General features: G+C 44.0%; 2 protein-coding genes across 4 annotated transcripts in view; one reads left to right on the top strand and one right to left on the bottom strand.

The window, feature by feature from the left end:
* LOC144672769 (glutaminase kidney isoform, mitochondrial-like) overlaps nt 1-27642 on the top strand; it is a 70009-nt gene that overhangs the window by 1852 nt on the left and 40515 nt on the right. Inside the window, exons 2-6 of one of the 3 annotated variants that reach the window (XM_078534751.1) lie at nt 10160-10259; nt 15996-16117; nt 20485-20614; nt 21163-21242; nt 22791-22954. In XM_078534751.1, the coding sequence (XP_078390877.1) occupies nt 10160-10259; nt 15996-16117; nt 20485-20614; nt 21163-21242; nt 22791-22954 (596 nt within the window). The other 2 variants (XM_078534752.1, XM_078534753.1) reach the window with 2 other exon arrangements.
* Nucleotides 1-27642, bottom strand: part of LOC144672768 (signal transducer and activator of transcription 5B-like) — a 186138-nt gene that overhangs the window by 156259 nt on the left and 2237 nt on the right. The gene's annotated exons all lie outside the window — the stretch shown is intronic.

Below are 27642 nucleotides of genomic sequence, written 5' to 3'. Positions count from 1 at the left end.
TCTCAATCTGTTTGGTGCCTTCTCAAGTGAACCTTCTCCATTTTGGTCGCTCACAAGCCAGAGTTGGCGGGTATGTTTGATCTCTTCGAGGATGCTCTGAGGACATCCCTAAAGTGTTTCCACTGTCCTCCTGCGAATCTCCTGCTGTGACTGAGTTCAGAGTAGAGCAGTTGCTTTGGGAGTCTAGTGTAAGGCATATGAATGACATGTCCTGTCCAGCAGAGTTGGCTTGGGAAAGGACACTGCTGTTGGGCCACTTACTAGCCTCCGGATTTGGAGGATTGTGCAAAAGCACCGCTGATGGTACTTCTCCAGTGCTTTGAGGTGAAATCATCTTATAAATCTTGATCAGATCCACTCCTGAGTCTACGCTTCCCTAAACTGTAGAGTCCCAGCTTTTTTAACCTATCTTGAGAACTAAGATGGTAACTGAGATGATAATGAAGATTAATACCAATAGTGCAGGGTACAGTGTTTGAAAACTTGTGATAGAGCACTCATGGATCCCATAAAAAGATCTGGACAAGTTTAATAATTGAGTAAATTGCATTCCATCAGAAGTGACAGTTGTATGCAGCAGGTCTTAGTTTCTGGAAGCTGCTTGGTATGTTAAAGGCATCACCAATCTGGCAAAATGCTGTGCTTTTACAGGTTTGTAATTAGCATGATGATAGCAATTGTGGCTTTGCTTAATGTTTATTAACATGTTCTGAACTGGACGTCCACACAGGCTGGTACAGGCACTGAGTTTGCTCAGAAACTTCCCAAACCATAATGATGCCGCCATAATGATGCCGTATTTATATATTTGAAAACAATCCTTCTTTGTGAATTTTTTTCCCTCCTTCCTCTCCTGAAGATGTTGGCTCCTAACTAGGCAAAGCTGGAAATGGTGCCAGTTGCTCCCAGGGTAACTTGTCAAGCGCTCATTCTTCACGTGTGAGCCAAGACAGTGAGTTCAATGGAAGTGGCCAAGACAGATAAGCTTGATTCTCTCCTCAATTTCCCATTCACATGTGCATTTGTAGGAAGGGTTGCTGGAAACTCTGGCTAATTTTCCCTTTAGTAACCCAGAGGCACTGAGGCCAAAGCAATGTCCCCTCGCTAAGAGCAGTTAGAAGCATAACCCTAGGACAAACTGACCCCAGGATTTTCCTGGTCTGTATGGTTCAGCCAGGGTTATTGCTCCTGATCTCTGTCAAACAACAGCTGGGAGTGGCGGATGACAGAAAGGGGGAGGATAAGCCTCGGCTCAGGAGTTAGAAGACCTGCTAACACTTGGACCTGGAAATTCCGTTCGCCCATTGTAGAACATGAGGCAGGTAGACTGGCACTTCTGTGTACCTCAGCATTGCCCTCCTGACCCCAGCTGCATTTCTGGTCTCGGTCGTTACCATAGAGGAGGTGGGCTCTTGGACCCCTGGCAAAGACTCGCACTGGTCATTGATGGGGGTGGGGGTTATGCCAGAACAGAGAGAAAGAACCATCCACCACACTGCCTGCACAAAAAACAGATTACCTGATCATTATAACTACGCAAAATGAGTGGCAGGTCAGATGATTAGTCAGAATATAAAAAATGGCAGAGAATGACTAAAAGGTTAATCAGGAGAAAGAAATTAGAGTACGAGAGGAAGCTGGGTCAAAATGTAAAAACACATAGCAAGAGTTCATACAGGTATTTAAAAAGGAAAAGAGTAAGTAAATTGTGTGTCGGTCCTCTAGAGTGACAGTGGGGAGTTAATAGTAGATAATAAGGAAATGGTGAATGTAGGTAGGAAGAGACTGGACAAGGGGAGAGAGAATGGAGCCAAGATAGGAAGAAATAGGTTGAGTGGGACAGAAACAGGCTGAAATGTTGGGTCTATCAGGACAGTCCTGTTTGTGGATTTTGGGAAGGAGGTAGAAGCGGGCAGTCCGGGGTTGGGGGACTATGAGGTTGGAAGCTGTGGAGGGAAGATCTCCAGAGGAGATGAGGTCAGTGACAGTCCTGGAAATAATGGCTTGATGTTCGGTGGTGGGGTCATGGTCCGGGGAGGTAGGAAGAAGTGTCTGAGAGGTGGCGCTCAGCCTTTGCAAGGTAGAGGTTGGTACACCAGACAACAGTAGCACCACCCTTGTCAGCAGTTTTGATAACAAAGTCAGGGTTGGACCTGAGAGAACAGAGTGCAGCAAGTTCAGAGGGAGACAGGCTAGAATGGGAGAGAGGAGCAGAGAAACTAAGATGCCCAATGTCACACCGACAGTTCTCAGTGAAAAGATCAAGAGTGAGTAAGAGAGGAGAGGGAGAGGTCCAGGTAGAGGGAGAATACTGGAGGTGGGTGAAAGAGTCCATTGAGCAGGGGCAGGACTTCTGCCCAAAGAAGTATGCACAGAGGCGAAGGCAATGGAAGACGAGTTCAACATCGTGCCGAGCCTGAAATTCTTTGAGGTGAAGGTGTAAGTTCTTGCAATGTTGACCACGCATACCCATAGGGTACACATTGCAGTTACAGTTTACATTGAAAGCCTTAGTACAGTCAGAACTTCCAAGGGATTTGCACGTAAAAGCACTTTAACACAGCTTAGCTGCGTGATGCACGGTCATTTAATTACACCCAGGATGGACTGCGATTACGGCACATGTCCATAAATGTGCACATACTCCCACAGCCTACAGCATGTTAACAAGTTGTCACCTTGAACAGGAGGAGGTCTCCGAGATTAGCAGCCTTTAACTACTTTAGAATAGGTCAACCAGGATAGCCTCTAAAAGCATTGGAGCAGTAAGAGGAAGTGAAGCTGCAGTTCTCCCCCAAGCTCTGGGCTGGTATCACCCAGCTCTTGAGTCTTTCCCTCACCCTCTGTCACATATCCACAAGTATATACTCAACAACACAAACAGCATGTACATTTGGTATCTTATAATGTGAGTTCTGTTGAAAGATATCTCTTGGAGACAGCAAGGTAACATCAGTTATTTCCCCATCATTGTTGGCATTGAACAGTAGCCTGTTAACTCTGCCAGTGTGACAGGGCAAGACTGAACTTCACAGTATCCTGCAATCTTCTCACCAATATTTTGCAAGTAGCAGCATGTACAGCTGCAGGAGGTAGTCCTGCTTGATTCAATGTGCAAGTGAGGAGGAACAATTAATGGTGCCAGAAAAGCAGCAGAAACCCGCTTCCTACATGGCTGCCATCAGTGACCCCTTTCTACTATCTCAAATACTTGGGCAGCTGTGTCATGCTCCTGTTGCTATTTCATGGGGAAAGAGATGAGAGGGCTGGTCATCAGCCACCTGATTAATAGATGTGTGACTGGCATATCAGCTGATACAATAGTGCTAGCTTGGAATGCACTGGACGCAAATATTTGAAGGTAATGGTGACCTTGCTTGCCACTCACAATGTTGTGCATTTGTTGCCTGTTGGCCGCAAATATCCTTGTAGCAGATGACAAAACAAGTGGCTCCTTGCTGACCCAGAATGTGTGGAGGAAGTTCTGTTTGATCATTGGCAGGAATGGTAAGGCCTGCAGATATGGTTGGCAGCATAATGACAATGAAGCTCAGGTGCCCATTGATCTATCTGGCATGTCTCTTTCCTATTATACGACTTCAACCCCGAAATACTGTGTTTGGGACACATCCAAACAAACCCCCAATGTAAGTTTTGTTTTCAGTTACTGCCTGCCACTGCACTCTAATGCCTTGACCTTTCATGAAAAGTTGATATTGGAAGAATTCTTTTTCAGGTGCCCTCTCACCTGTTCCTGCTCTGCCATAGCACTGTAAATGTTTAACATGTAGTCCACTTTCCAGTGACTTAGTGGGCAATAACTGACTTTATATTTGGGGTTCTGTAAGCAATGGACCCAAGTAATACCCCAAAGCCTTTTCTCTTCCATCACACACTAAGTTCCTCTTGTACCCATTCAAAATGAGAGAGATGGGGGAAAGGTTCAGTCCTGTGGCAACAGCTGAAAAAAAGCTCCTGGTATTCATTTAATTCTGGTGCCTCAATAAGACTACAACATGAAATCTGTACAGACACTATAGAACACGTAATGTAGCCAGATGAAAAATTGTGTTCAGAATGAATAGTGTATAAAGCATGTCTACAGCTTGCTTCCCGCCATCCAACTCCTCGCCATTCCCTGCAGCTACACAGCTGACTCATGACCTGAAAACCTAAATTCAGTGTTCTATAATGATATTGTAATTATGTTGTAAACCTCTTTAACCGGCTACTCCACCACCCCCTGACAGATGTTACACTCCCCTCGTACAAACTGTCACTATACTTGAAAGGACTTGGACAATGGCACTGTATGTTGAAGCAACAATACAATATGCTATGTAGTGGTGGTAAGCAGGTTTTACTCTACCATATGAGACATGCAGGAGGCTCTGCACTTCAGGAGTTCAAGGGAGTGGAGATGGTGAAACAGTGTAAATCAATGGCAGAGTTGTTTCCTGGGTGGCTCTTGTACATTTTCTAGCAGCCTGCCCAGAACAGCAATGGTGAAGACCTAGAAATGGGTTTCCACCCATCTGGTGCACAGTCTGTCACTGGTGACATTAGAAGCAAATTAAAGTGATTAACTAAGTTGTATTGACTTAAATGTAATTTTTCCTAATGTGCACTGGTCCCAGTATACTAAGGCTGCCCACAACATTGATGGGAATGTCCCAGAAGATATCGTCTGTCATGTCATTGGAGTGGTTAGTGTGCATCATAAAATCTTACAGCAAGGAGGCCACTTGGCCCATCATGCCTGTCTTGGCTCTTTGAAAGAACTATCCAATTTAGTCCCAAACAGCAGTATTTTTTCCCCAAGAACCCTGTAAATTAATCCCCTTCAAGTACATGTACAATTGCCTTTTAAAAGCTCCTACGAAATCTGATTCCACCACCCTTTCAGGTGAGTGTTCCAGATCTTAAAAATCCTCTATGAATAAATTTCTCCTAGTTTTCTTTCTAGTTCTTTTGCCAATTATTTTAAATCTATGACTTCTGGTTACCAACCCACTTGCTCTATCAAAACCCCTTTTGATTTTGAATATCTCTAATAAATCTCACCACCCCCTCCCAACCCTCTCTGCAGTAAGGAGAACAATCCCAGCTTCTCCAAACTTTCCACATAACTCAAGTCACTCATCCCTGGTAAACTTCCTCTGTACCCTTTCCAGGGTCCTGACATCCTTCCTAAAATATGGTCCCCAGAATTGTATGCAGTACTCCAGCTAAGGCCTAACCTGAGATTTATAAAGGTATAGTATGACTTCCTTGTTTTTATATTCAATGTCCCTATTTACAAAGCCAAGTATCCCATAAACTTTTTCTTAATCATCTTATCAACATTATATACCACATTCAAAGATTTGTGAATATGCAGTCCTAGGTTCCTCTGCTCTTGCACCCACCCCTTCAAAATGGTACCATTTAGATTGTACTGTCTCCATGTTGTTTCTCCCAAAGTACATCACTTCACACTTGTCCACATTAAACTGCATCTGCAATGTGTCTGCCCATTTACCCAGTCTGCCTGTGGCCTCCTGAAGTCTGCTACTATTTGCTACATTGCCAAGTTTTGTATCATTTGCAAACTTCAAAACTGTACTCCCTATATCCAAGTCCAGACTATTTACATATAACAAGAAAATCAATGGTCCTATTACTGACCCCTGGGAGACCCCACTACATACTTCTCTCCAGTCAGAAAAACATCCATTCACCATTCTCTCTGTCTCCAATCCTTTAGTCTATTTCATACTCAAGTTACCACTGTCCCTTTAATACCATGTGTTTCTATTTTGCAAGTAACTCTGGTATGATGTGTTTAATCAGGAGCCTTTTGGTCATCCATGAGCCTTCCTTCCATATCAACCTGCCAAACACTTTGAGGGGACAGCAATTTCTAAAGCGTTATAAGAAGTTAGACATATCCTGTAGGACCAGTCAGGTAAAGAGATGCCTTAATCTCAGTTTCACCAGAGGTGCTGGTGCAAGATTAGTTTCCATCTGAATTCCAATCAGTCACGGTCACATTTTTATCTTCACCATAAACATCCTGTCAGGATAATCCTCCTTCTTTTGTTATTTCCTATAGATCCCCAACTGGGTCTGGTTGTGCCATGTAATGTTGGTAATCCAGAGGTCAAGCCTCTGAAAATCATGCTCTGAAACCTGCCAGTAAGATATAGCCAAGAGCACCTCTTGCCGCTCCAATACAAAATCACCTGCAACTACATATTGTACAAAATATCATTTCAGTTATATGTAGTCTTAGAAAAGAGTCCTTTGTTGAGTTGTTTCTGGGGTTAGATGGCTCTTGTGTAGGAACACAAGCTTGCAGTGAGGCTATTTCAAGCACCTGTCAAAACTCTCACTTCTAATCCTGCCCGAATTGCGCAAATATGAAATGACTTTAGTAGTGTCAGCTGTGACTCAGTGGTTAATACTCTCACCTCTGAGTCAAAGACCATAAGGCGTAGGAGCAGAAGTAGGCCATTCAGCCCATTGAGTCTGCTCCGCCATTCACTGAAATCATGGCTGATCTGACAATCCTCAACTCCACTTTCCTGCCTTTTCCCCATAACCCTTGATTCCCTTATTGATTAAAAATATGTCTATCTCAGCCTTGAATATACTTAACGACCCAGCCTCTACAGTCCTCTGTGGTAAAGAATTCCACAGATTGACTACCCTCTGAGAGAAGAAATCCCTCCTCATCTCTGTCTTAAATGGACAACCCCTTACTCTGAGATTATGCCCTCTGGTCCTAGACTCTCCCACAAGGGGAAACAACCTTTCAGCATCTACCCCGTCAAGCCCCCTAAGAATCTTATATGTTTCAGTACAGGCCCAACCTACTCAACCTCTCCTCATAAGAAAATCCCTCCATACCTGGGATCAACCTAGGGAACTTTCTCTGGACTGCCTCCAGATATCTTTCCTTAGACAAGGGGCACAAACTGCTCACAGTATTCTAGGTGTGGTCTAACTAGTGCCTTGTATAGTTTTAGCAAGACTTCCCTATTTTTGTATTCCATTCCCTTTGAAATAAAGGCCATTTTCCCTTTGCCTTCCCTATTACCTGTTGAACTTGTATGTTAGCTTTTTGTAATTCATGCACGAGGATCCCAAATCCCTCTGTGCTGCAGCTTTCTGCAGTCTTTCTCAATTGAAATAATATTCAGCTCCTCTATTCTTCCTGCCAAAGTGCATAACCTCACATTTTCCCAGTTTTTTGCCCATCCACTTAACCTGTCTATATCCGTCTGCAGACTCTTTGTGTCATCCTCACCATTTGCCTTCCCACCTATTTTTGTGTCATCCGCAAACTTGGCAATAGTACATTCACTTCCCTCATCCAAGTCATTAATATATATTGTAAATAATTGTGGCCCCAGCACTGATTCCTGTGGCACTCCACTAGTTACAGGTTGCCATCCTGAAAATGCTCCCCTTATCCCAACTGTCTGTCTTCTTTTAGTTAGCCAATGCTAATATACTACTCTCAATACCATGGGCTCCTATCATTATTAAGTAGCCTTTTGTGCGATACCTTATCGAACACCTTTTGGAAATCCAAATATATTACATCTACTGGTTCCCCTTTATCTATCCGGCTTGTTATGTCCTCAAAGAATTCTAATAAATTTGTCAGGCATGATTTCCCCTTCATGAAGTCATGATGACTCTGCTTGATTAGATGATGTACTTCTAAATGCTCTGCTATTACATCCTTTATAATAGACTAACATTTTCCCAATGACAGATGTTAAGCTAACTGGCTTGTTTTTTTTTGTCTCCCTTCCTTTTTGAATAAGGATGTTACATTGTAGTTCTCCAGTCCTCTGGGACTTCTCCAGAATCTAAGCATTCTTGGAAGATAGTGCATCCACTATCTCTGTAGCTACTTCCTTTAATATCCTAGGATGCAACCCATTTGGTCCAGGAGACTTATTGGCCTTTAGCCCCATTAGTTTTCCTAGTATTTTTTCTCTAGTGATAGTTATTGTATTTATTTCCTCCCCATTTTACCCCTTGATTATTTAGTATTTTTGGAATGCTAATAGTGTTTTCTACTGTGAAGACTGATGCTAAGTATTTATTCAACTCCTCTGCTAATGGTTGAATTCAAACCTTCTCCAGGACTTTGAGCCACATTGTTGGAGGCTTCCTTCAGATGTCTGTTTCACTGGTTCAGGTGGGTGTTAAAGATCCCATGAAACAATTGGAAGAAGAGCAGGATGTTCTTCCAGCGTGTTAGCCAACATTCCTCCCTCAACCAACAGAATCAGCTTGTGGGACATTGCTGTGTGAAAAACAGCTTCCACATACTCAGTTACTGCATGGTGTAATTCATTGTATGTGCAATGTTTTGGGATGATTCTCTGTGATAAGGTGCTCTACAAATGCAAGCTTTTTCACTTGTTAAAAGGTGTGAAAACAGCTAGGACCAGTTTTTCAATGTTGAGATGTTGTCTCCACAGGCCTTCAAAGCTGCTTTTCATACATCAGTCCTTCTGCCACAGTTCCACAATCACAACCCTTTCAATACTCAATACCCTTTTAACAGCAAAAATGACAATACACATAGAATGCATGTTATATGTTGACTGTATCTGTTACTCCTTCATATATACATTTTGTGGATTTTAAAAATATGTATTTACTCACGAACAGTTTTAACTTACTGTTCCCCTGGTACCCTCAGCTGAAAGGACAGGGTGATCTGTTCCTTGACCTTTACCTATGTTGCTCCTGAACAAGTCACTGTATAAGAGCCAGTGAGTGTCATTTCACATGTAACTGTCTCTCACGCCCTCCTGGTAAATGGACCTGCAGCCTGCTTCTCACCTCAAACCATCCCTTGCTGGGAGAATGCATCTAGATCCTGCTCACCAGCCCCAACCCCAATGTTCCACGGCTGCATGTATTAGTTTGAAACTACTGAATATTTATCTCATCCATTAGCACAGCTAACTAGTTTCATCTCTGCAATATCATCCATCATTTCTAAAAATTTTCTCCATGATACATTATCTCCAGACTTGCCTTCTTTAATGGTCTCCTTGCTGGCAGTCTTTCTGTATACTCTCTGTATACTCTAACTCTTCCAACTCTGCTACTTGTGTATCCCACTCTCTTATTGCTCCATCCTTGTTGACTTCCTTTGACTCCATGTCCTTCAATTAAATGTTCTTATTTACAAGTCCCTCCTTGGCCTCATCCCATTCTACCTCAGTTGTCTTCTCCAGCCCTATGTCTTAGAATTTGCCCTGTGTTCTGACTTACGCACTGGGCTCCCTCCATTCTAACTTCATTTGTACTGGCCCTACATTCTGGAAAATTCTCCCAACCAGTCATTCCTCATCCATCTTTTGGCCGAAGCATTAAATCTAGGCACTGGTCAGGTGGTTCAGGTAAATATAAAAGATCGTTGGCATTCTTCAAAGACAAGCAGGGACTATATCATTCATCCTTCAAACACTATCAACAATAGATTAACTGGTAATTTGTCTCACTTGTTGTTTGTGGGACTTTGCTGCGCGCAAATTGACCGCTGTGTTTGCCGACATAACAACAGTAACTGCACTTCAAAGCCATTCATTGGATGCGAAGCACTTTGGGACACCCTGAGGGCGCTAAGGTGCTTTATAAATGCAAGTTCTTTCTTGCTACCTGCTCCAGCCGTCAAAAGCCTCCTCCAAATCTACCTCTTCAACCATCTCTTTTAACTCTTCCATTAGTGCTCAGGATCCTCCTCTATGAAGCATCTTGAAATCTTTACCGGGTGCTATTTAAATGTTACTTGGTGTTGTTCATCTTCAGTTGAATGGTGAACGTGTAAACAAATAAAGTTGCTTTGTACACTATTTTAATCCGATTGTTCGCCCATGAAAAATCAAATTTAACGCTAAGGTGCCATCAGAGTGCTAAGTACCAAAGGAGATGAAACCGCCAACGTAAAATGACCACCTATTTTTGCTGACCAATAGTTTGGGCAGATGGACAGTTATACAGTTTGCAGACAAATCAATGCAATTCGGTTTCCACAAGGTGCTGTTGGACAGATCCAGTTGACTGCCCGATCAGGTCAGTTTCTGATGGGTGGTTGTTGAAATGTGATATTATTGTCACGCTTATTGCGCTTGTCTGTCCCTAGGAGGAAGCACAAACCGGGCCTGATGCCAGGACTGGAGGACATGCTTTTCTACACAATCACCGAGGGACATGAGCAGATTCCGATCCCCAAGTTTATCAGTGTAAGCAAACGCACACCGAAGGGGCTAACCTGCCTTGCCTTCTCACACAAAGCAACATCTTTGTTACGCTGCTTATGTCTGACCTTTACCATACAGCTTTAATTGTAAGATATCAGACCGTGATTATTCAAGTCTCAGTTCCTTCCATGGACAGTCACGTTTTAAAACGAAATACTCTTGTTGTCTCACTGTAAACCATTAACTCAAGCGCTATTTGCAATCTATGACGGTCTTTTCTCAAGCACTATTCCCAATGGTCAGATTCTGTAAGAACACATATTAAAAGTTTCTCTCATTTTTAAAACTATTTGATTGTTTTACCCCCTCCATACTTAAGATTCCCTGGACCACGCACTCTTCCCCGGTTGACAGAATCTATTTTAAAATCTGAACGCGGCTGCCTTGCAACACCAGGCATTAGTGCTCCAATAAGCTGCGGCAAAATGCGGGCAGATTCAGCTCTGGGGTTTCTACATTTGTCGGGCGCTGGTGGGAGTGGAAGTTACTGAATGGCGATTGAACCATTATGAACAAGGAGTAAAGGCAATATCGGAAGAGTCTTACGCACTTGCTAAAGGTCCAGTCATCACAGCAACACAGCGAACAATAGACATATAATTCTCCGTCGGTCTAGTGCACTTCTCAGTGGTAATACTCTGACATTGATGGAACTAATGGCATTGTAGTGCACCCATGAAAATCTGGATCTAGAACTTGCCATTGGTTTAAACTGACCTATTACTGCAGTGAATATTGACACCCAGTCACGTGTCTTCACGCAAACAAGTCTTGTTTCGGCATTACACAAGTGGAGCCTGGAGACTGAAATAAAAGCAAAGAACTGCAAATGCTGGAAATCCAAAACAAAAACAAAATCAAAAATACCTGGGAAAACTCAGCAGGTCTGGCAGCAGCTGCGGAGAGGAGCACAGTTAACGTTTCGAGTCCTCATGACCCTTCAACAGAACTAAGTAAAAATAGGAAAGGGGTGAAATATAAGCTAGTTTAAGGGAGGGGGGGGGGGTTGAGACAAGAAGAGCTGGATAGAGGGCCAGTGATAGGTGGATATAACCGAAAGATGACATAGACAAAAGGACAAAGAGGTGTTGAAGGTGGTGATATATCTGAGGAGTGTGCTAATTAAGGGTAGAAAGCAGGATGAGCAAGGTACAGATAGCTCTAGTGAGGGTGGGGGGAAGGGAAGGGATCAAAAAAGGCTAAAAGGTAGAGATAAAACAATGGATGGAAATACATTTAAAAATAATGGAAATAGGTGGGAAAATAAAAATTTATATAAATTATTGGAAAAAACAAAAAGGAGGGGAAAAAACGGAAAGGGGGTGGGGATGGAGGAGAGAGTTCATGATCTAAAATTGTTGAACTCAATATTCAGTCCGGAAGGCTGTAAAGTGCCTAGTCGGAAGATGAGGTGCTGTTCCTCCAGTTTGCGTTGAGCTTCACTGGAGTAATGCAGCAAGCCAAGGACGGACATGTGGGCATGAGAGCAGGGTGGGGTGTTGAAATGGCAAGCGACAGGGAGGTTTGGGTCATTCTTGCGGACAGACCAAAGGTGTTCTGCAAAGCGGTCACCCAGTCTGCGTTTGGTCTCTCCAATGTAGAGGAAACCGCATTGGGAGCAACGAATGCAGTAGACTAAGTTGAGGGAAGTGCAAGTGAAATGCTGCTTCACTTGAAAGGAGTGTTTGGGCCCTTGGACGGTGAGGAGAGGGGAAGTGAAGGGGCAGGTGTTGCATCTTCTGCGGTTGCATGGGAAGGTGCCATAGGTGGGGGTTGAGGAGTAGGGGGTGATGGAGGAGTGGACCAGGGTGTCCCGGAGGGAACGATCCCTGCGAATGCCGCCAGGGGGGGTGAAGAGAAGATGTGTTTGGTGGTGGCATCATGCTGGAGTTGGCGGAAATGGCGGAGGATGATCCTTTGAATGCGGAGGCTGGTGGGGTGATAAGTGAGGACAAGGGGGACCCTATCATGTTTCTGGGAGGAGAAGATGTGAGGGCGGATGTGCGGGAGATGGGCCAGACACGGTTGAGGGCCCTGTCAACCACCGTGGGTGGAAAACCTCGGTTAAGGAAGAAGGAGGACATGTCAGAGGAACTGTTTTTGAAAGTGGCATCATCAGAACGGATGCGACGGAACTGAGAGAATGGGATGGAGTCCTTACAGGAAGCGGGATGTGAGGAGCTGTAGTCGAGGTAGCTGTGGGAGTCGGTGGGCTTGTAATGGATATTGGTGGACAGTCTATCACCAGAAATTGAGACAGAGAGGTCAAGGAAGGGAAGGGAAGTGTCAGAGATGGACCATGTGAAAATGATGGAGGGGTGGAAATTGGAAGCAAAATTAATAAATTTTTCCAGGTCCTGACGAGAGCATGAAGCAGCACCGAAGTAATCATTGATGTACCGGAGAAAGAGTAGTGGGAGGGAGCCGGAGCAGAACTGGAACAAGGAATGTTCCACATACCCCATAAAGAGACAGGCATAGCTGGGGCCCATGCAGGTACCCATAGCCACACCTTTTATTTGGAGGAAGTGAGAGGAGTTAAAGGAGAAATTATTCAGTGTGAGAACAAGTTCAGCCAGACGGAGGAGAGTAGTGGTGGATGGGGATTGTTCGGGCCTCTGTTCGAGGAAGAAGCGGAGAGCCATCAGACCATCCTGGTGGGGGATGGAGGTGTAGAGGGATTGGACATCCATGGTGAAGAGGAGGCGGTTGGGGCCAGGGAACTGGAAATTGTTGATGTGATGTAGGGTATCAGAGGAATCACGGATGTAAGTGGGAAGGGACTGGACAAGGGGAGAGAGAAGGGAGTCAAGATAGCGAGAAATGAGTTCCGTGTGGCAGGAACAGGCTGACACGATTGGTCTGCCGGGACAGTCCTGTTTGTGGATTTTGGGTAGGAGGTAGAAGCGGGTCGTCCGAGGTTGGGAGACTATGAAGTTGGAAGCTGTGGAAAGAAGATCTCCAGAGTAGATGAGGTCAGTGACAGTCCTGGAAACAATGGCTTGATGTTCAGTGGTGGGTCATGGTCCAGGGAGAGGTAGGAGGAAGTGTCTGTGAGTTGACGCTCAGCCTCTGCGAGGTAGAGGTCAGTGCGCCAGACAACAACAGCACCACCCTTGTCAGCGGGTTTGATGACAATGTCAGGGTTGGACCTGAGAGAACGGAGTGCAGCAAGTTCAGAGAGACAGGTTAGAATGGGTGAGAGGAGCAGAGAAATTGAGACGACTAATGTCATGCTTGGAGACTGAAACCCCACTAAAGGGTGAGAGTGGCACATGGAGCAGGCTCTCCATAGACAGATGCTGTTTTACCAAATACTGTAGAAGCACCGAGAGAGTCCTCCCCTTGCCTCTTCACTAAGGGAATGAAGTGTGTGGCAAATAAACTAATTTTGGATAAAATGCTGCTCTTTTTGTTTTCCTCTCTGGTTTTCTCCCTTACTCATCCTCCTCTGAAGGCCCTCTCTTGCAGGAATATCTCTCCCATAATCCTGGAAATATTGCGAAACCTTCCGGAAATTAACATGTTGATGATTAACAACTCTTATGTAAATTTGGTCCTTCACGATTTAATGCTCAACTTCTCACCAACAGTAATCCAACCTGAGTATTGGAACACCTCACTAAATGTAAAGGGCTCCCAGTTGCTCTCAATCTTGCCAAAGGTCCGGTTGGATATGGTCGACTGGTTGAAAGACTGAATTATCGAAATCCTTCTGAGTAGCAGATGGGCTTTTTATTTGGACGGATTTATTTAAACACAGATACAGTGCAGAGCAGGAGCACAGCAGAAAGCCAACATTGAGCAAACACTTACACAATGCAAACAATCAATTTGACATTCAATAGAGTGGATGGGTTAATCTGTTCTTGTTTTCCAAAGAGAACTAGAAGCGCTTCCGTGCTGAGATTAGCCCTAAATTCATCATCACAGAACTGTCTTGTCTAGTCCTCATGGTTAGTGGGGGCTGAGGTGTGGGGGAATGGCCCAGCCTCCACTGCTCTCTGGAACCAATTCCAAACACTAACCATCCTCTGAGAAGAAATTCCTCCTCATCTCTGTTTTAAATGGGAGACCCCTTATTCTGAAACTGTCCCCCCTTGTTCTAGATTCCCCCATGAGGGGCAAACATCCTCTCAGTATCCACCCTGTCAAGCCCCCCCCCTCAGAATCTTATATGTTTCAATAAGATCACCTCTCATTCTTCTAAACTCCAATGGGTACAGGCCCAACCCGCTCAACCTTTCCTCATAACACAAACCCTTTCATACCAGGAATCAGCCTTCCAATGCAAGTATATCCCTCCTTAAGTAAGGAGGCCAGAATTGTACATAGTGCTCCAGGTGTGGTCTCACCAATGCCATATACAGTTGTAGCAAGACTTCCCTACTTTTATATTCCATCCCCCTTGCAATTAAAGCCAATATTCAGTTTGTCATTCTAATTATTTGTTGTACCTGCATTCTGACTTTTTTGTGATTCATGTACAAGGATACCAAGGCAGCGTTCTGCAGCCTCTCTCCATTTAAATAATATTCTGCTTTTCTGTTCTTCCTGCCAAAGTGGACAACCTCACATTTTCCCACATTAAACTCCATGCTTGGGATAATCCTCCACAAATGAACAGGATTCTTAAGGTAGAGTTCAAGCACTGCCCAAGCACTTGCTTGTTCCACAGGTGCCAGTCACACAAACAGCCTGAGCCAAATGGCCACTCTTCATGCGTGAGCCAAGTCAATGAGCATCAGCAGGCTGCTTGACCGTGGGGAGCATCATAGCAAACCTCCATCTAATGCCTATAAATTCACAGGAGCCAGTGGATAGTGATCAGGAACAGGAACTCTGACTTTGTTTTGCTTCCTGATTGGCAGGGCATTTGGAAAACAAAAATAGCAATCCTACTATTGATATCAACTCAATACCAACAAGAGATTGAACCTGGTCCGTATGGCTCAATATGGACAGGGAGTGGGGTCATTGACTCAGTCATTAGGGGAGCAGGCTGACTGTCTCCATATCTACCTATGAATGATGCATAACTTTGAATTGAATGCGACTGTTCTTTTACACTGCAGTTTACTAGTGGCGTATAGCACCAAGTTCTTGTTTAGTTGGTCTCTATCTCAACTCATTCTATAATCAATCCAAAATGCATGCTTATTACAATTAAGAAAAGAAAACCCTTTTTCACATGCTGAGTTAGCTGATCTCAGCCGAGATGGCAGAAGGAACATAGTAATTTCCCTGGGCAACCTTGTGTTGGAGATGAAGGGGAAAAATCAGTCAGGGTTTCTGCTCCTGATCACTATCCAGTAATCCCTGCTTGAAGTGTGCATGTTTGGGAATCGGGTGAGAGAATTAGTTGGCTGCGATGCCCAGTATTGAATAGCCCATCGTCACTCAAATGTCCACTCTCGTGTTGAAGGGTGATCGCCTGGGATGAGATGCCATAGGGTGGTTGGCCCCCAGTGGAATCATACCCCAGCAAGGAGTCAGCGACTTCAGGAGAGGAGAGAAGAGAAGAGGGCAGGCAGAGAGAAAACTGGTGAGGGGAAAAGAAAGATAACTTTTTCTGAAAAAGTTTCAAAATCTAAACTGAAGTAAAATGTTGCTCTTATTTTGTCTTCTTTTGAAGTCCTGCCACAATTTCCAGATACCTAGTGGCCTTTCATTTGATTCAAATCTCATCTCATTTGTGCCTTTTTATTTCAAATGCAGGCATTGAAATCAACAGGACTGCTGACCTCCGACCCCCGGCTAAAATACTGCATGGACCTCCTGCGTCATACAGTACAGAGTTCTTCAAGTGGAGTCACCATGGACAGACATCTGTTTAGAAAGTACTCATTATCATTCATTCATTAATTATCATTACTTAATCATTCATTCATTTTGAAAACAAAGCTCCCCTCCTTTCCTTTCCTGACATCCACTCTCCCTTTGGTTACAGCTGAGTTGTGGATTTGTAATCGGATAGCCATTTTGGGAGTTGATGGGTTCTGGACTCTTGGAGCTGCCTGGTTACATTATGGGTGGAATTCAAAACACAGCTACTAACACTGAAAGAACTCCAATCATTCAAATGTCATAATCATGACCAAGTCCGGCCATAGACCTGTACTAGTCTTGGGATAGGTTTGCTTAGGCCAACAATCAAAAATCTGCTCTGGTAGTCTCAATAAGTAAGCTGATCTGTTGAGCCTTCCATTTTATTTCCAAAGAAACGTTACTCCCCTCTTTTCATAAGAGACTGTTCCATTGTGTGATTTGCACGGATAACCCAAGACTGCTCCCACATAATCCCACCGAGAACTTGGGGAGGAATATAAATTCAACAAGTTGAGCTTTTTGAAATTAAAACCTTACTAAAGAAACAAAATGGCCTGGGGTACTTACGGAGGAAAATTCTACAGCACAACTAATTTTCAGAAGAAATACGACATTAACTATGAAAACACACTATGAAAGCAGACAAGAGCTGTTTGAGAACTGTCTGGCTTTGTAGTTTTAGGTGTGGACACTTCTGGACATTTTAAGTAAGAGCCAACAGATAGCTACAAATGCCAGGAAGGATAGGGAGGAGTTTCTGGACTTACTGGTCCACTAGTAGGTCAGTAATGTGAGCTAGTCCACATCTCATTTAAGGACTGCAGATACAATTACAGTAGATTATATATTGCATCAGGTTACAAGACTCTCTTACCAACACTGTGCTATCGGTCAGCTCAACACAAATGTGACTTTGATCAGGGGAAAATGGAATGCTAGTACCATAGGTGCATTATTCCAGTAAAAGGGAAATGGTGGTGGGTGAAACGTCCTCTTCATCTGTTTTTGACTGTATAGCCTGGGCAGAATTTAGTGACACAGACTTGCCCAGCATCTCCCTCTCCCTCTTACAGACAGAATCTAGAAGGGTGGAAGCCACTATGTCTGAAGCCCACTTCAACATTTGTCACTGAAACATGTTCTATCTTGTCTGTTCCAAAGTAGCCTTGTGGAGTCTCATCTTGTCTCCAGCCTGGAAAAGTCATACTTGGATAACTTGCCTGATGGTCAGTCTTTAACCTGCTGTTGGCATGCTGGGCAAGGATTGGAATTCTTCCTGCTCATTACACACTGGTTATTTAATTTTTCACTGGTTTGTTGCACTGGTTTGGTTAGGATGGCCAATGTCCACTCACTGTAATGATAGTGGATAAGCCCTTTCACCTCTGGGACTTGGATCTGAATCCAACTTAAACACATGGAATAAAGGTTTCCTTTCTTCCTTGTTTAATTGAATCATCTTGCATCTTTCTCTAGTTCCTCTTCTATCTTCCCTTGTCCTTTCTGAGCTTATTTTGTCCATGGATGCACCTCCTGTTCCATTGATCCTATCCCACTAAATGCTGACCGCTCAACTTCCCTTCCTGGTCCCTATGCTAGCTGACATTGTAAACAGTTCCCTCTCCTTAGGTATTGTCCATCTTTCTTTTCAAATCTGCCATCATCACCCCCTTCTCAAAAATTCCACCCGTAAGCCCCTTGTCCTTCCAACCAACCTTTCCTCCTTGAACATGTTGTCACTTCCTAAATCCATGCCCATCTTTTCCACAAATCCATGTTTGAACCATACCACTGGGATGTAATTCTCATTGCCAATACTAATTTTTTGGAAGGGTTTACAATTTTTGTTTTGATGTGGTGATTGGGTTCAATAAAACTGCCCTAAGTGTAACCTTCATTTTGTATATCTTGTAGGTCATGTTCACTGCTTGGTGTGATTTATTTTTCTTTGCTCCCTTTTTTCTTCTCTCTTTCTCCTCATAAAAATGTTAAGCTTGTGATGTGAGGGGGCTAAAACTATTTGATAGAATTAGGGACTAAGTCTTTCTGATGTCTCTATGATCAAGAGAGCTGGCAGAGAGAGCTTCTACCAGCCTAAACCACAAAGTCCTGACAGATGTATGAGCTGGAATGTGTTTAAGTGAGCTCATGGAGGCCTGTAGAATAATCCAGTGCAACATCCCTCAAACGTTGCATACGGATACTGCACGTTGAAATAGTAGGCAGAGTATAGACAGCACTGACCCTGCATTTCCCTGAGCCTGCTGATGCTGGAAAGGTCATAAACCATCCTGTCACACTGTGTTGGTATTTAAAGGGCTGAGTTTATATTTACACTGCTCATTATATGTCATAATTGGAATCAAATCCAGTTTTGAAGAAGAGCCAGGTTCTTGTAGCAGAAAATAGAATTAAGCAGCAAAGAAAAATGGCTCAGAATTCACTTATGAACACTATGCCCTCCACATTTGCTCTGTGATCGATTATACATAGTACTCTTTTTAAATATACCTGGTTATTTTTAAAGGAGGAATTTACTCCGGAGGTCGGTACAGCAAAAACTCAGAAAGGTATTTAAAATAATTGTGTGTAGAACTCGTGCTCTGAACAGGTTCTGATGGTTGACTTGAGTGCCAGGTTTCCAACACTCCCCAAATTATCCTGAAGTCTCCTGCAATTGAAGATTAATTATCAGGACATTGCGCAGAGCAAAGGAAGTTGAGGGAAGATCTGATAGAGGTGTACAAAATGATGACCAGTTTAGATAAGGTAGACAAAGAAAAGCTGTTTCCATTACTGATGGTACAAGAACTAGGAGACATAGATCTAAGGTTTTGGGCAAGAAGAACAGGGGTAGATGAGAGGAAGAACTTTTTTACACAGAGTGGTAATGACCTAAGACAGCACTTTCCAAACCCACAACCTCTACCATCTAGAAGGACAAGTGCAGCAGACACATGGGAACACCACCACCTGCAAGTTCCCCTCCAAGCCACTCACCATCCTGACTTGGAAATATATCGGCTGTTCCTTCACTGTCGTTGGGTCAAAATCCTGGAACTCCCACCCTAAAAGCACTGTGGGTGTACCTACACCACATTGACTGCAGCGGTTCAAGAAGGCAGCTCACCACCACCTTCTCAAAGGCAATTAGGGATGGGCAATAAATGCTGGCCTAGCCAGCGATGCCCAGATCCCGTGAATGAATAAAAAAAACTCACTGCCCACAAGGGTGGTGGAAGCAGAGACAAAAGGAAATTGGATGGGCACTTGAGGGAAATAAACTTGCAGGGCTACTGGGATAGAACATGAGGGGGAATGGGACTGACTGGATTGCTCTACAGAGAGCTGGCTTGGACTAAATGGGCCAGATGGCCTCCTTTTGTGCCATAATGATTCTAATATTCTATGCTTTGAGCAACCCAGGAGACAAATCATAGGGACATTTTTTTTAAAAGCATTTTTACTTTTTCTTTGAACAGTTTCATTTATTATTTATAAAGATATTGGAGATGGCATAGAGGAAGGCTGTTTCATGAGCAGTCAAGGTTAATCCAATTGGGTAAGCTTCTGTTCCCTTTCCAATTAGCGTGGTAAGGCAGAGCATCTGGAAGATGGGCCAATGGCAGGAGTGTGTGTCATGTAATGAAACCTTAAGGAATACCCAACCAGAGTTGGTAACCTTACTTGAGTGACAAAATTCGCACACCCTGAGGGGCACATGGTTGGCTGAAATAACTGTTTTTGCATCTTATTCAGGAAACAAAGGAATTAAATGTGGTTCACAAAGGAGGTGTTTAAAACTAGATATGTTTGAAAAATGAATGGTTAGAAAAATAATTAACAGGAACAAATCTCAGTATCAACATTCTCCACCCATTGCACTGACCTTAGAGATACCAGATCCTTTAGACTCTCTCCAATCACTGCACTGGCCCTAGAGCTACCATAACCATCTACTAAATTAATTGACTAAAACACATGTTGGGAGTTCCACTTTGTTTAAGGCGGTTTGTGTTTGTTCTTTGATTTCAACAAGCACAATTTTGATAATTGAAGCAAATAAGTGGGTGAGGTCAGGGGCTTATCCAGAATGCTGGAGATCGGTGCAGAGTGGAATGGTGTCCATTGAAGATAATTATGATTCACTATCACACATTTACTATAGATGAATCAGAATGTAATTTACGTTTGACAGCATTTATAGGTTAAAGCTGGGGATCTTATTTTTGGGATGGTTTTACACTACCTTTGGCACTAGTGTGAAGCATTTACTGTTTTGCATTGACTCTGAATTTGAAATGTGAATAACCCTTGTACTCCACCATATGGGTCGATGCTGAGCTGATCACTTTCACCATTTGTCTTTCTGGTTAAGGTTTTTTGGAAGTAACATTGTGCTGCTGACCCAGGCCTTCAGGAAAAAATTTGTCATTCCTGACTTTGAAGTATTTTCCTCACACATAAACCGGCTTTATGAGAATGCAAGAAAGAAGACCGCTGGTAAGGTAAGTTGTGAAATGGCGGATTTACAGTTTGTTGCGGGTAATTGTAGAGTCCTTTGAAGAGTGGAGGCAAGTCACTTTGACCAGAATTATGTCAAACGGTGCCAACATCAGCTGGCACCACACTTGGCTCTGGCATCAGGTAATTTTCCTACATGGTGAAGTGTGCTGAGTGACAGCTAAGTGCTTTCTACCAGAGGATTTGGTTTCAGGTTATTAATTACCCTCTTGAACTCTCCATTTCTCTGACGTTGGCCTTTTGTGCCACTTGTGACCATGCTTGCAAACAACTGGACCCCAAGCTCTGAAATCCCCTCCCCAAACTGTACTAACATCCTCTCCTCATTTTAAGACTGTCCTTAAAATTACCTCTTTGACCAAGCTTTTGTTCACCTCTTCTAATATCTGTCTTTGGCTCAGTGTCTGTTTTCCATACTGCTCTATTTAGTGCCTTGAGATGTGTTTCCTCATTAAATGCACTATATAAATGTAAGCTGTTGTTGTTTACAGTCTCCCGTACCCAAACTTAAAAGCAATTATATTGTTCACAGGTTGCAGACTACATTCCACAACTGGCCAAGTTCAGCCCAGATCTGTGGGGGGTTTCTTTATGTACTGTGGATGGACAGAGGTAAGCTTTAAATTTATTACGTTCAAACTGAAGGTCATCACATGGCATACGTGACAGTCCTGGTATAGCTTATTTCTAAATAGCAAGTCTTCCTGTTGTTTCCTCTTGGGAATGGGAAAAAGGAGGGAGAACTGTTTTCAGAGAAAGAAATTTTGGCTAAGGGATGGTCTCCCCATTCAGGCTTCCTCAATGTCAAAGCCACAATGGATTACAGCAATTCTGCTTGAGAATTTTGTGGATACTACATAGGTAGCTGAATTGGTTTTTTTTCATTCATTTATGCGATGTGGGTGTCGCTGGCTGGGCCAGCATTTATTGCCCATCCCTATTGCCCTTGAGAAGGTGATGGTGAGCCGCCTTCTTGAACCGCTGCAGACCCTGTGGTGTAGGTACACTCACTGTGCTGTTAGGGAGGGAGTTCCAGGATTTTGACCCAGCGACAGTGAAAGAACGATGATATATTTCCAAGTCAGGATGGTGAGTGGCTTGGAGGGGAACTTGCAGGTGGTGGTGTTCCCATGTGTCTGCTGCCCTTGTCCTTCTAGATGGTAGTGGTCATGGGTTTGGAAGGTGCTGTCTAAGGAGCCTTGGTGAATTCCTGCAGTGCATCTTGTAGATGGTACACACTGCTGCCACTGTGCATCGGTGGTGGAGGGAGTGAATGTTTGTTGATGGGATGTCAATCAAGCAGGCTGCTTTGTCCTGGATGGTGTCAAGTTTCTTGAGTGTTGTTGGAGCTGCACTCATCCAGGCTGAGTGAAGAGTATTCCATCACACTCCTGACATGTGCTTTGTAGATGGTGGACAGGGAGTCAGGAGGTGAGTTACTCTCTGCAGGATTCCTAGCCTCTGACCTGCTCTTGTAGCCACAGTATTTATTTGGCTGGTCCAGCTCAGTTTCTGGTCAATGGTAAGCCCCAGAATGTTGATAGTGGGGGATTCAACGATGGTAATGTCATTGAATGTCAAGGGGAGAAGACAGTTAGAGTCTCTTGTTGAAGATGGTCATTGCCTGGCACTTGGGTGGCACAAATATTACTTGCCACTTGTCAGGTCCAGGTCTTGCTGCATTTGGACATGGACTGCTTCACGGAGAGCTGAACTGTTAATGGTACCGTCCATTAAATCTTTCTGTACTGCGTAACGACTGCTTTGTCCATGGCTGTGTTAATCATTGTTGTGTTTATTTACATCAATTTTCATGTTGTGGGTGTTGCTGGCAAGGCTGGCATTTATTGCCTTTGCCTTTGAGAAGATGATGGATTGCCTTCTTCTTGAACCGCTCTTGGTGCCCAAAAGTGATATGAAGCTGTTTAAATTGGATTCTGTTCATCAATTAGGCCATACAAAATGACTCACTGAACACAAGCCAATATCTGTGCCAAAAGAATTGAACAACGTGGCATCATTGCCATTAGCACCTGGGTGAAAATAGAATTAAAGCCATACCAGTTTTGATTATGTTTATCACTTTTTTCAAATAAACAAAACTGATTGTTTGATGTAGTTCTCTGAAGTTGGCCATTTTGTTTATCCCTCTCCCTACAGACACTCCGTTGGAGACACCAAAATCCCCTTCTGTTTACAATCCTGCATAAAGCCGCTGGAGTACGCCATCGCAGTTAATGAATTCGGCACCGACTTTGTTCACCAGTATGTGGGCAAAGAGCCCAGCGGACTACGGTTCAATAAAGTCTTTTTGAACGAGGAAGGTGAGTATCATAGCAACATATAAGTGCTCCAATAAGCACCCAGTCTTGGCCAAATTGATGAGCCCAGGGAACCAGGGTTCCATCTCCCCTTGGCAACAGAATACACAAAGGAGATTCATCTCACCTGCGCATAAACTGTTGCTATAGAGCTTTCATTTACTGTGGAATAATAGAACTAATTGTACATCTGTCATCAACAAAAAAATAAAAGAATCACATCACGTGCTGGAGTTTCAGCATTATAGACTGAAAAGAATCAGGAAGTACAAGGCATGGAAATCTCAAAGGGCCACATGGCATCTATTTTCCTGCATGCAAGCAAAAAAATAAACACTGATAAACAAAGCTCCAGCTTGTTGCTTTTTTTATAGCAACTGTACTGATAGTGTCACAATCTGCCTTTGTCGAGAGGAAGTTCCTAAGATAGAGAAAATGGTCCACATTTTCCAGGATCTCGCCATTGATTTTAATTGCCTCGTCGTGGTGGGGGAGGAGATGTTCTGCAATGGGAGCTGGTTGGAAGAGGAGCTTGGTTTTCTGGGTGTTTAGTAAAAGGCCCATTTTCTCATATGTTTCAGAGAAAGCATCAACAATGATCTGGAGCTCAGTTTCCAAGTGAATGCCCTCACAAGTGTCATCTGCATACTGAAACTCTGACTGAGGTTGGAGTGGTTTTGGTTTTGGACTGAAGGTGGCGTAGGTTGAACAGTTTTTTCCTGTCTGTTCTGTAGATTCTCTTCATGCCTGTGGGTAATTTGCTGGAGGTGAGGTGCAGTATTGCAGCGATGAAAGGGAGAAGAGAGTTGGTGCAATGACAGATCCTTGTTTGAGCCCAGTTTTCACTGCGACAGGGTCCATTGTGGTTCCCTTGGTGAGGATCACAGCTTGCATGTCATCATAGAGTAGGCGAAGGATGGTAACAAATTTCTGAGGGCACCCAAATTTGAGGATATTCCATAAATCTTCAGGGCTAACAGAGTCAAAGGCTTTCATGAGGTCGAAAAAAGCCATATACAGTGATTGGTGCTGTTCCTCTCACTTTTCCTGAATTTGCCGTGCAGTGAGGATCGCGCCTCTAGATGGCTGAGAAACGTACTGCAATTCTGGAAGGAATTCCTCGGACACTGGGAGGGGATGGTTCATCATCACCTCCAACATACCAGCTCAGCCTTCGGCCGAAGGCTGGGCAAGCCAACTTCCCAAGTATCGAGGCACTAATCACTCAAAACCAGCTCTGCCAGGCAGGACATGTCATTTGTATGCCTCCCACCAGACTCCAGAAGCAACTGCTCTACTCGGAATGCGGTTTATTATAGACCCTCAGATAGTCAGTGGGAAATTGAGGAGCAAATATGTGCACAATTTGTGGAGGTGTGTAAAAACAATAACAATAGGGTAATTATATTAGGTGATTTCAACTTTCCCAACATTAATTGGGATAGACATAGTGTTAAGGGCTTGGACGGAGTGGATTTCTTGAAATGTGTACAGAACTTTTTAGGTCAATATGTAGAGGGCCCAACAAGGGACGGTGCATTGCTGGACCTAATTCTGGGGAATGAAGCCGGACAGGTGGCTGAGGTGGTGGTGGGGGAGCATTTTAGTGATAGCGACCACAACACGGTACAGTTTAAGTTTGTTACAGACAAAGAAATCGACAAGTTGTAAAAAAATGTTTTGGATTGGGGGAAAGTGGATTTTAGTAAAATAAGGCAGGATCTGGCCAAGGTAGACTGGGAACAGTTACTTGTGGGGAAATCTGCAGAGGAACAGTGGGGGGCTGTTCAAAAAGGAAACAGGGAGGGTACAGGCTCATGTTCCCTCTAGGGTGATAGGAAGGAGTAACAAGCCCAGAGAACCATGGATGACCAGAGATATTCAGGTTACGATGAGAAGGAAAAGAGAGGCTTTTAACAGGTACAAGAGAAGCAAATCAGCAGAGGCATTAGTGGAGTACAGACAGTGCAGGGTGGAGCTTAAGAAAGCAATTAGGAGAGCAAAGAGGGGATATGAGAAAGCTCTGGCTGGTAAAAGTAGGGAAAATCCCAAGATATTCTATAAGTATATCAATGGGAAGAGGATAACCAGGGAGAGTAGGGCCCATAAGGGACCAAGGGGGCAATTTACGGGTGGAGCCAGAGGACATCGCTAGAGTGTTGAATGAATACTTCACGTCCGTCTTCACCCAAGAGAATGAGAATGAAGGTATCGAACTTAGGGAGAGAGACTGCGAGGTTCTTAAGCAAATTGATATGGGGAGTTAAAAGGTATTGGAGGTGTTGGCAGGCTTAAAAGTGGACAAATCTCCAGGTCCGGATGATTTGTGTCCCAGACTGCTGAGGGAGGCAAGGGAGGAGATCGCAGGGCTCTGACCCAAATTTTTAATTCCTCTCTGGCCACGGGAGAGGTGCCAGAGGACTGGAGAGCAGCTAATGTGGTTCCGCTATTTAAGAAGGGTTGTAGAGATAAGCCAGGGAACTACAGGCCAGTGAGTCTCACATCAGTGGTAGGGAAATTATTGGAGAAATTTCTGAAGGAGACCATAAGACCATAAGACATAGGAGCAGAAATTAGTCCAATCGGCCCATCGAGTCTGTTCCGCCATTCAATCATGGCTGATAAGTTTCTCAACCCCATTCTCCTGCCTTCTCCCCGTAACCTTTGATCTCCTTACCAATCAAGAACCTATCTATCTCGGTCCTAAATACACTCAATGACCTGGCCTCCACAGCCTTCTGTGGCAATGAATTCCATAGATTCACCACTCTCTGGCTAAAGAAGTTTCTCCTCATCTCTGTTCTAAAAGGTCTTCCCTTTACTCTGAGGCTGTGCCCTCGGGTCCTAGTCTCTCCTACTAATGGAAACATTTTCCTCACATCCACTCTATCCAGGCCTTTCAGTATCCTGTAAGTTTCAATCAGATCCCCCCTCATCCTTCTAAACTCCATCGAGTATAGACCTCAAACGTTCCTCATATGTAAAGCCTTTCATTCCTGGGATCGTTCTCGTGAACCTCCTCTGGACCCTCTCCAGGGCCAGCACATCCTTCCTGAAATACGGGGCCCAAAATTGCTCACAATATTCTAAATGTGGTCTGACCAGAGCCTTATAAAGCCTCAGCAGCACATCCCTGCTTTTATATTCTAGTCCTCTCGAAAATAAATGCCAACATTGCATTTGCCTTCCTAACTACCGACTCAACCTGCAAGTTAACCTTAAGAGAATCATGGACTAGAACTCCCAAGTCCCTTTGCACTCCAGATTTCTGAATTCTCTCCCCATTTAGAAAATAGTCCATGCCTCTATTCTTCCTACCAAAGTGCATGACCTCTCACTTCCCCGCATTGTATTCCATCTGCCACTTCTTTGCCCATTCTCCTAACCTGTCCAAATCCTTCTGCAGCTTCCCTGCCTCCTCAATACTACCTGTCCCTCCACCTATCTTTGTATCATCTGCAAACTTAGCCAGGATTCCCTCAGTTCCTTCATCTAGATCATTAATGTATAAAGTGAAAAGTTGTGGTCCCAACACTGACTCCTGCGGAACTCCACTAGTCACCGGCTGCCATCCTGAGAAGGACCCCCTTATTCCCACTCTCTGCCTCCTGCGAGACAGCCAATCTTCTATCTATGCTGATACCTTGCCTCTAACACCATGGGCTCTTAACTTACTGAGCAGCCTCCTGTGCGGCACCTTGTCAAAGGCCTTCTGGAAGTCCAAGTAGATAACATCCATTGGCTCTCCTTTGTCTAACCTACTTGTCACCTCCTCAAAGAATTCTAACAGATTTGTCAGGCATGACCTCCCCTTGATGAAACCATGCTGACTTTGCCCAATTTTACCATGCACTTCCAAGTATTCTGAAATCTCATCCTTAATAATGGACTCTAAAATCTTACCAACGACTGAGGTCAGGCTAATCGGCCTGTAATTTCCCGTCTTTTGCCTCACTCCCTTCTTAAACAGGGGAGTTACATTAGCGATTTGCCAGTCCTCTGGGACCCTCCCTGACTCCAGTGATTCCTGAAAGATCACCACTAACGCCTCCACTATCTCTTCAGCTATCTCCTTCAGAACTCTGGGGTGTAATCCATCTGGTCCAGGTGTTTTATCCACCTTCAGACCTTTCAGTTTTCCTAGCACCTTCTCCTTGGTAATGGCCACCATACTCACCTCTGCCCCCCGACTCTCTTGAATTTTGGGGATATCACTCGTGTCTTCCACTGTGAAAACTGACGCAAAGTACCTATTCAGTTCCTCCGCCATTTCTTTGTTCCCCACTACTACTTCTCCAGCGTCATTTTCCAGCGGCCCAATGTCCACTTTTGCCTCTCTCTTACCCTTTATATATCTAAAAAAACTCTTGCAATCTTCTTTTATATTACTGGCTAGTTTACCCTCATATTTAATCTTCTCCCTCCTTATTCCTTTTTTAGTTGTCCTCTGTTGGTCTTTGTAGGCTTCCCAATCCCCTGGTTTCCCACTGCTCTTCGCCGCATTGTATGCTTTCTGTTTAGCTTTTATGCTGTCCCTGACTTCCCTTGTCAGCCATGGTTGCCTCGTCCTCCCTTTAGTATGCTTCTTCTTCCTAGGGATGAATTTTTGCTGTGTCTCCCAAATTACTCCCAGAAACTCCTGCCATTGCTATTTCACTGTCTTTCCTGCTAGGCTCATCTCCCAGTCAATT

Source organism: Cetorhinus maximus, chromosome X (assembly GCF_964194155.1).
Source record: "Cetorhinus maximus chromosome X, sCetMax3.hap1.1, whole genome shotgun sequence".
NCBI lineage: Eukaryota > Metazoa > Chordata > Chondrichthyes > Lamniformes > Cetorhinidae > Cetorhinus > Cetorhinus maximus.
Note: the sequence above shows the minus strand (reverse complement) of the source record. Positions and strands in the feature narration are given on the sequence as shown.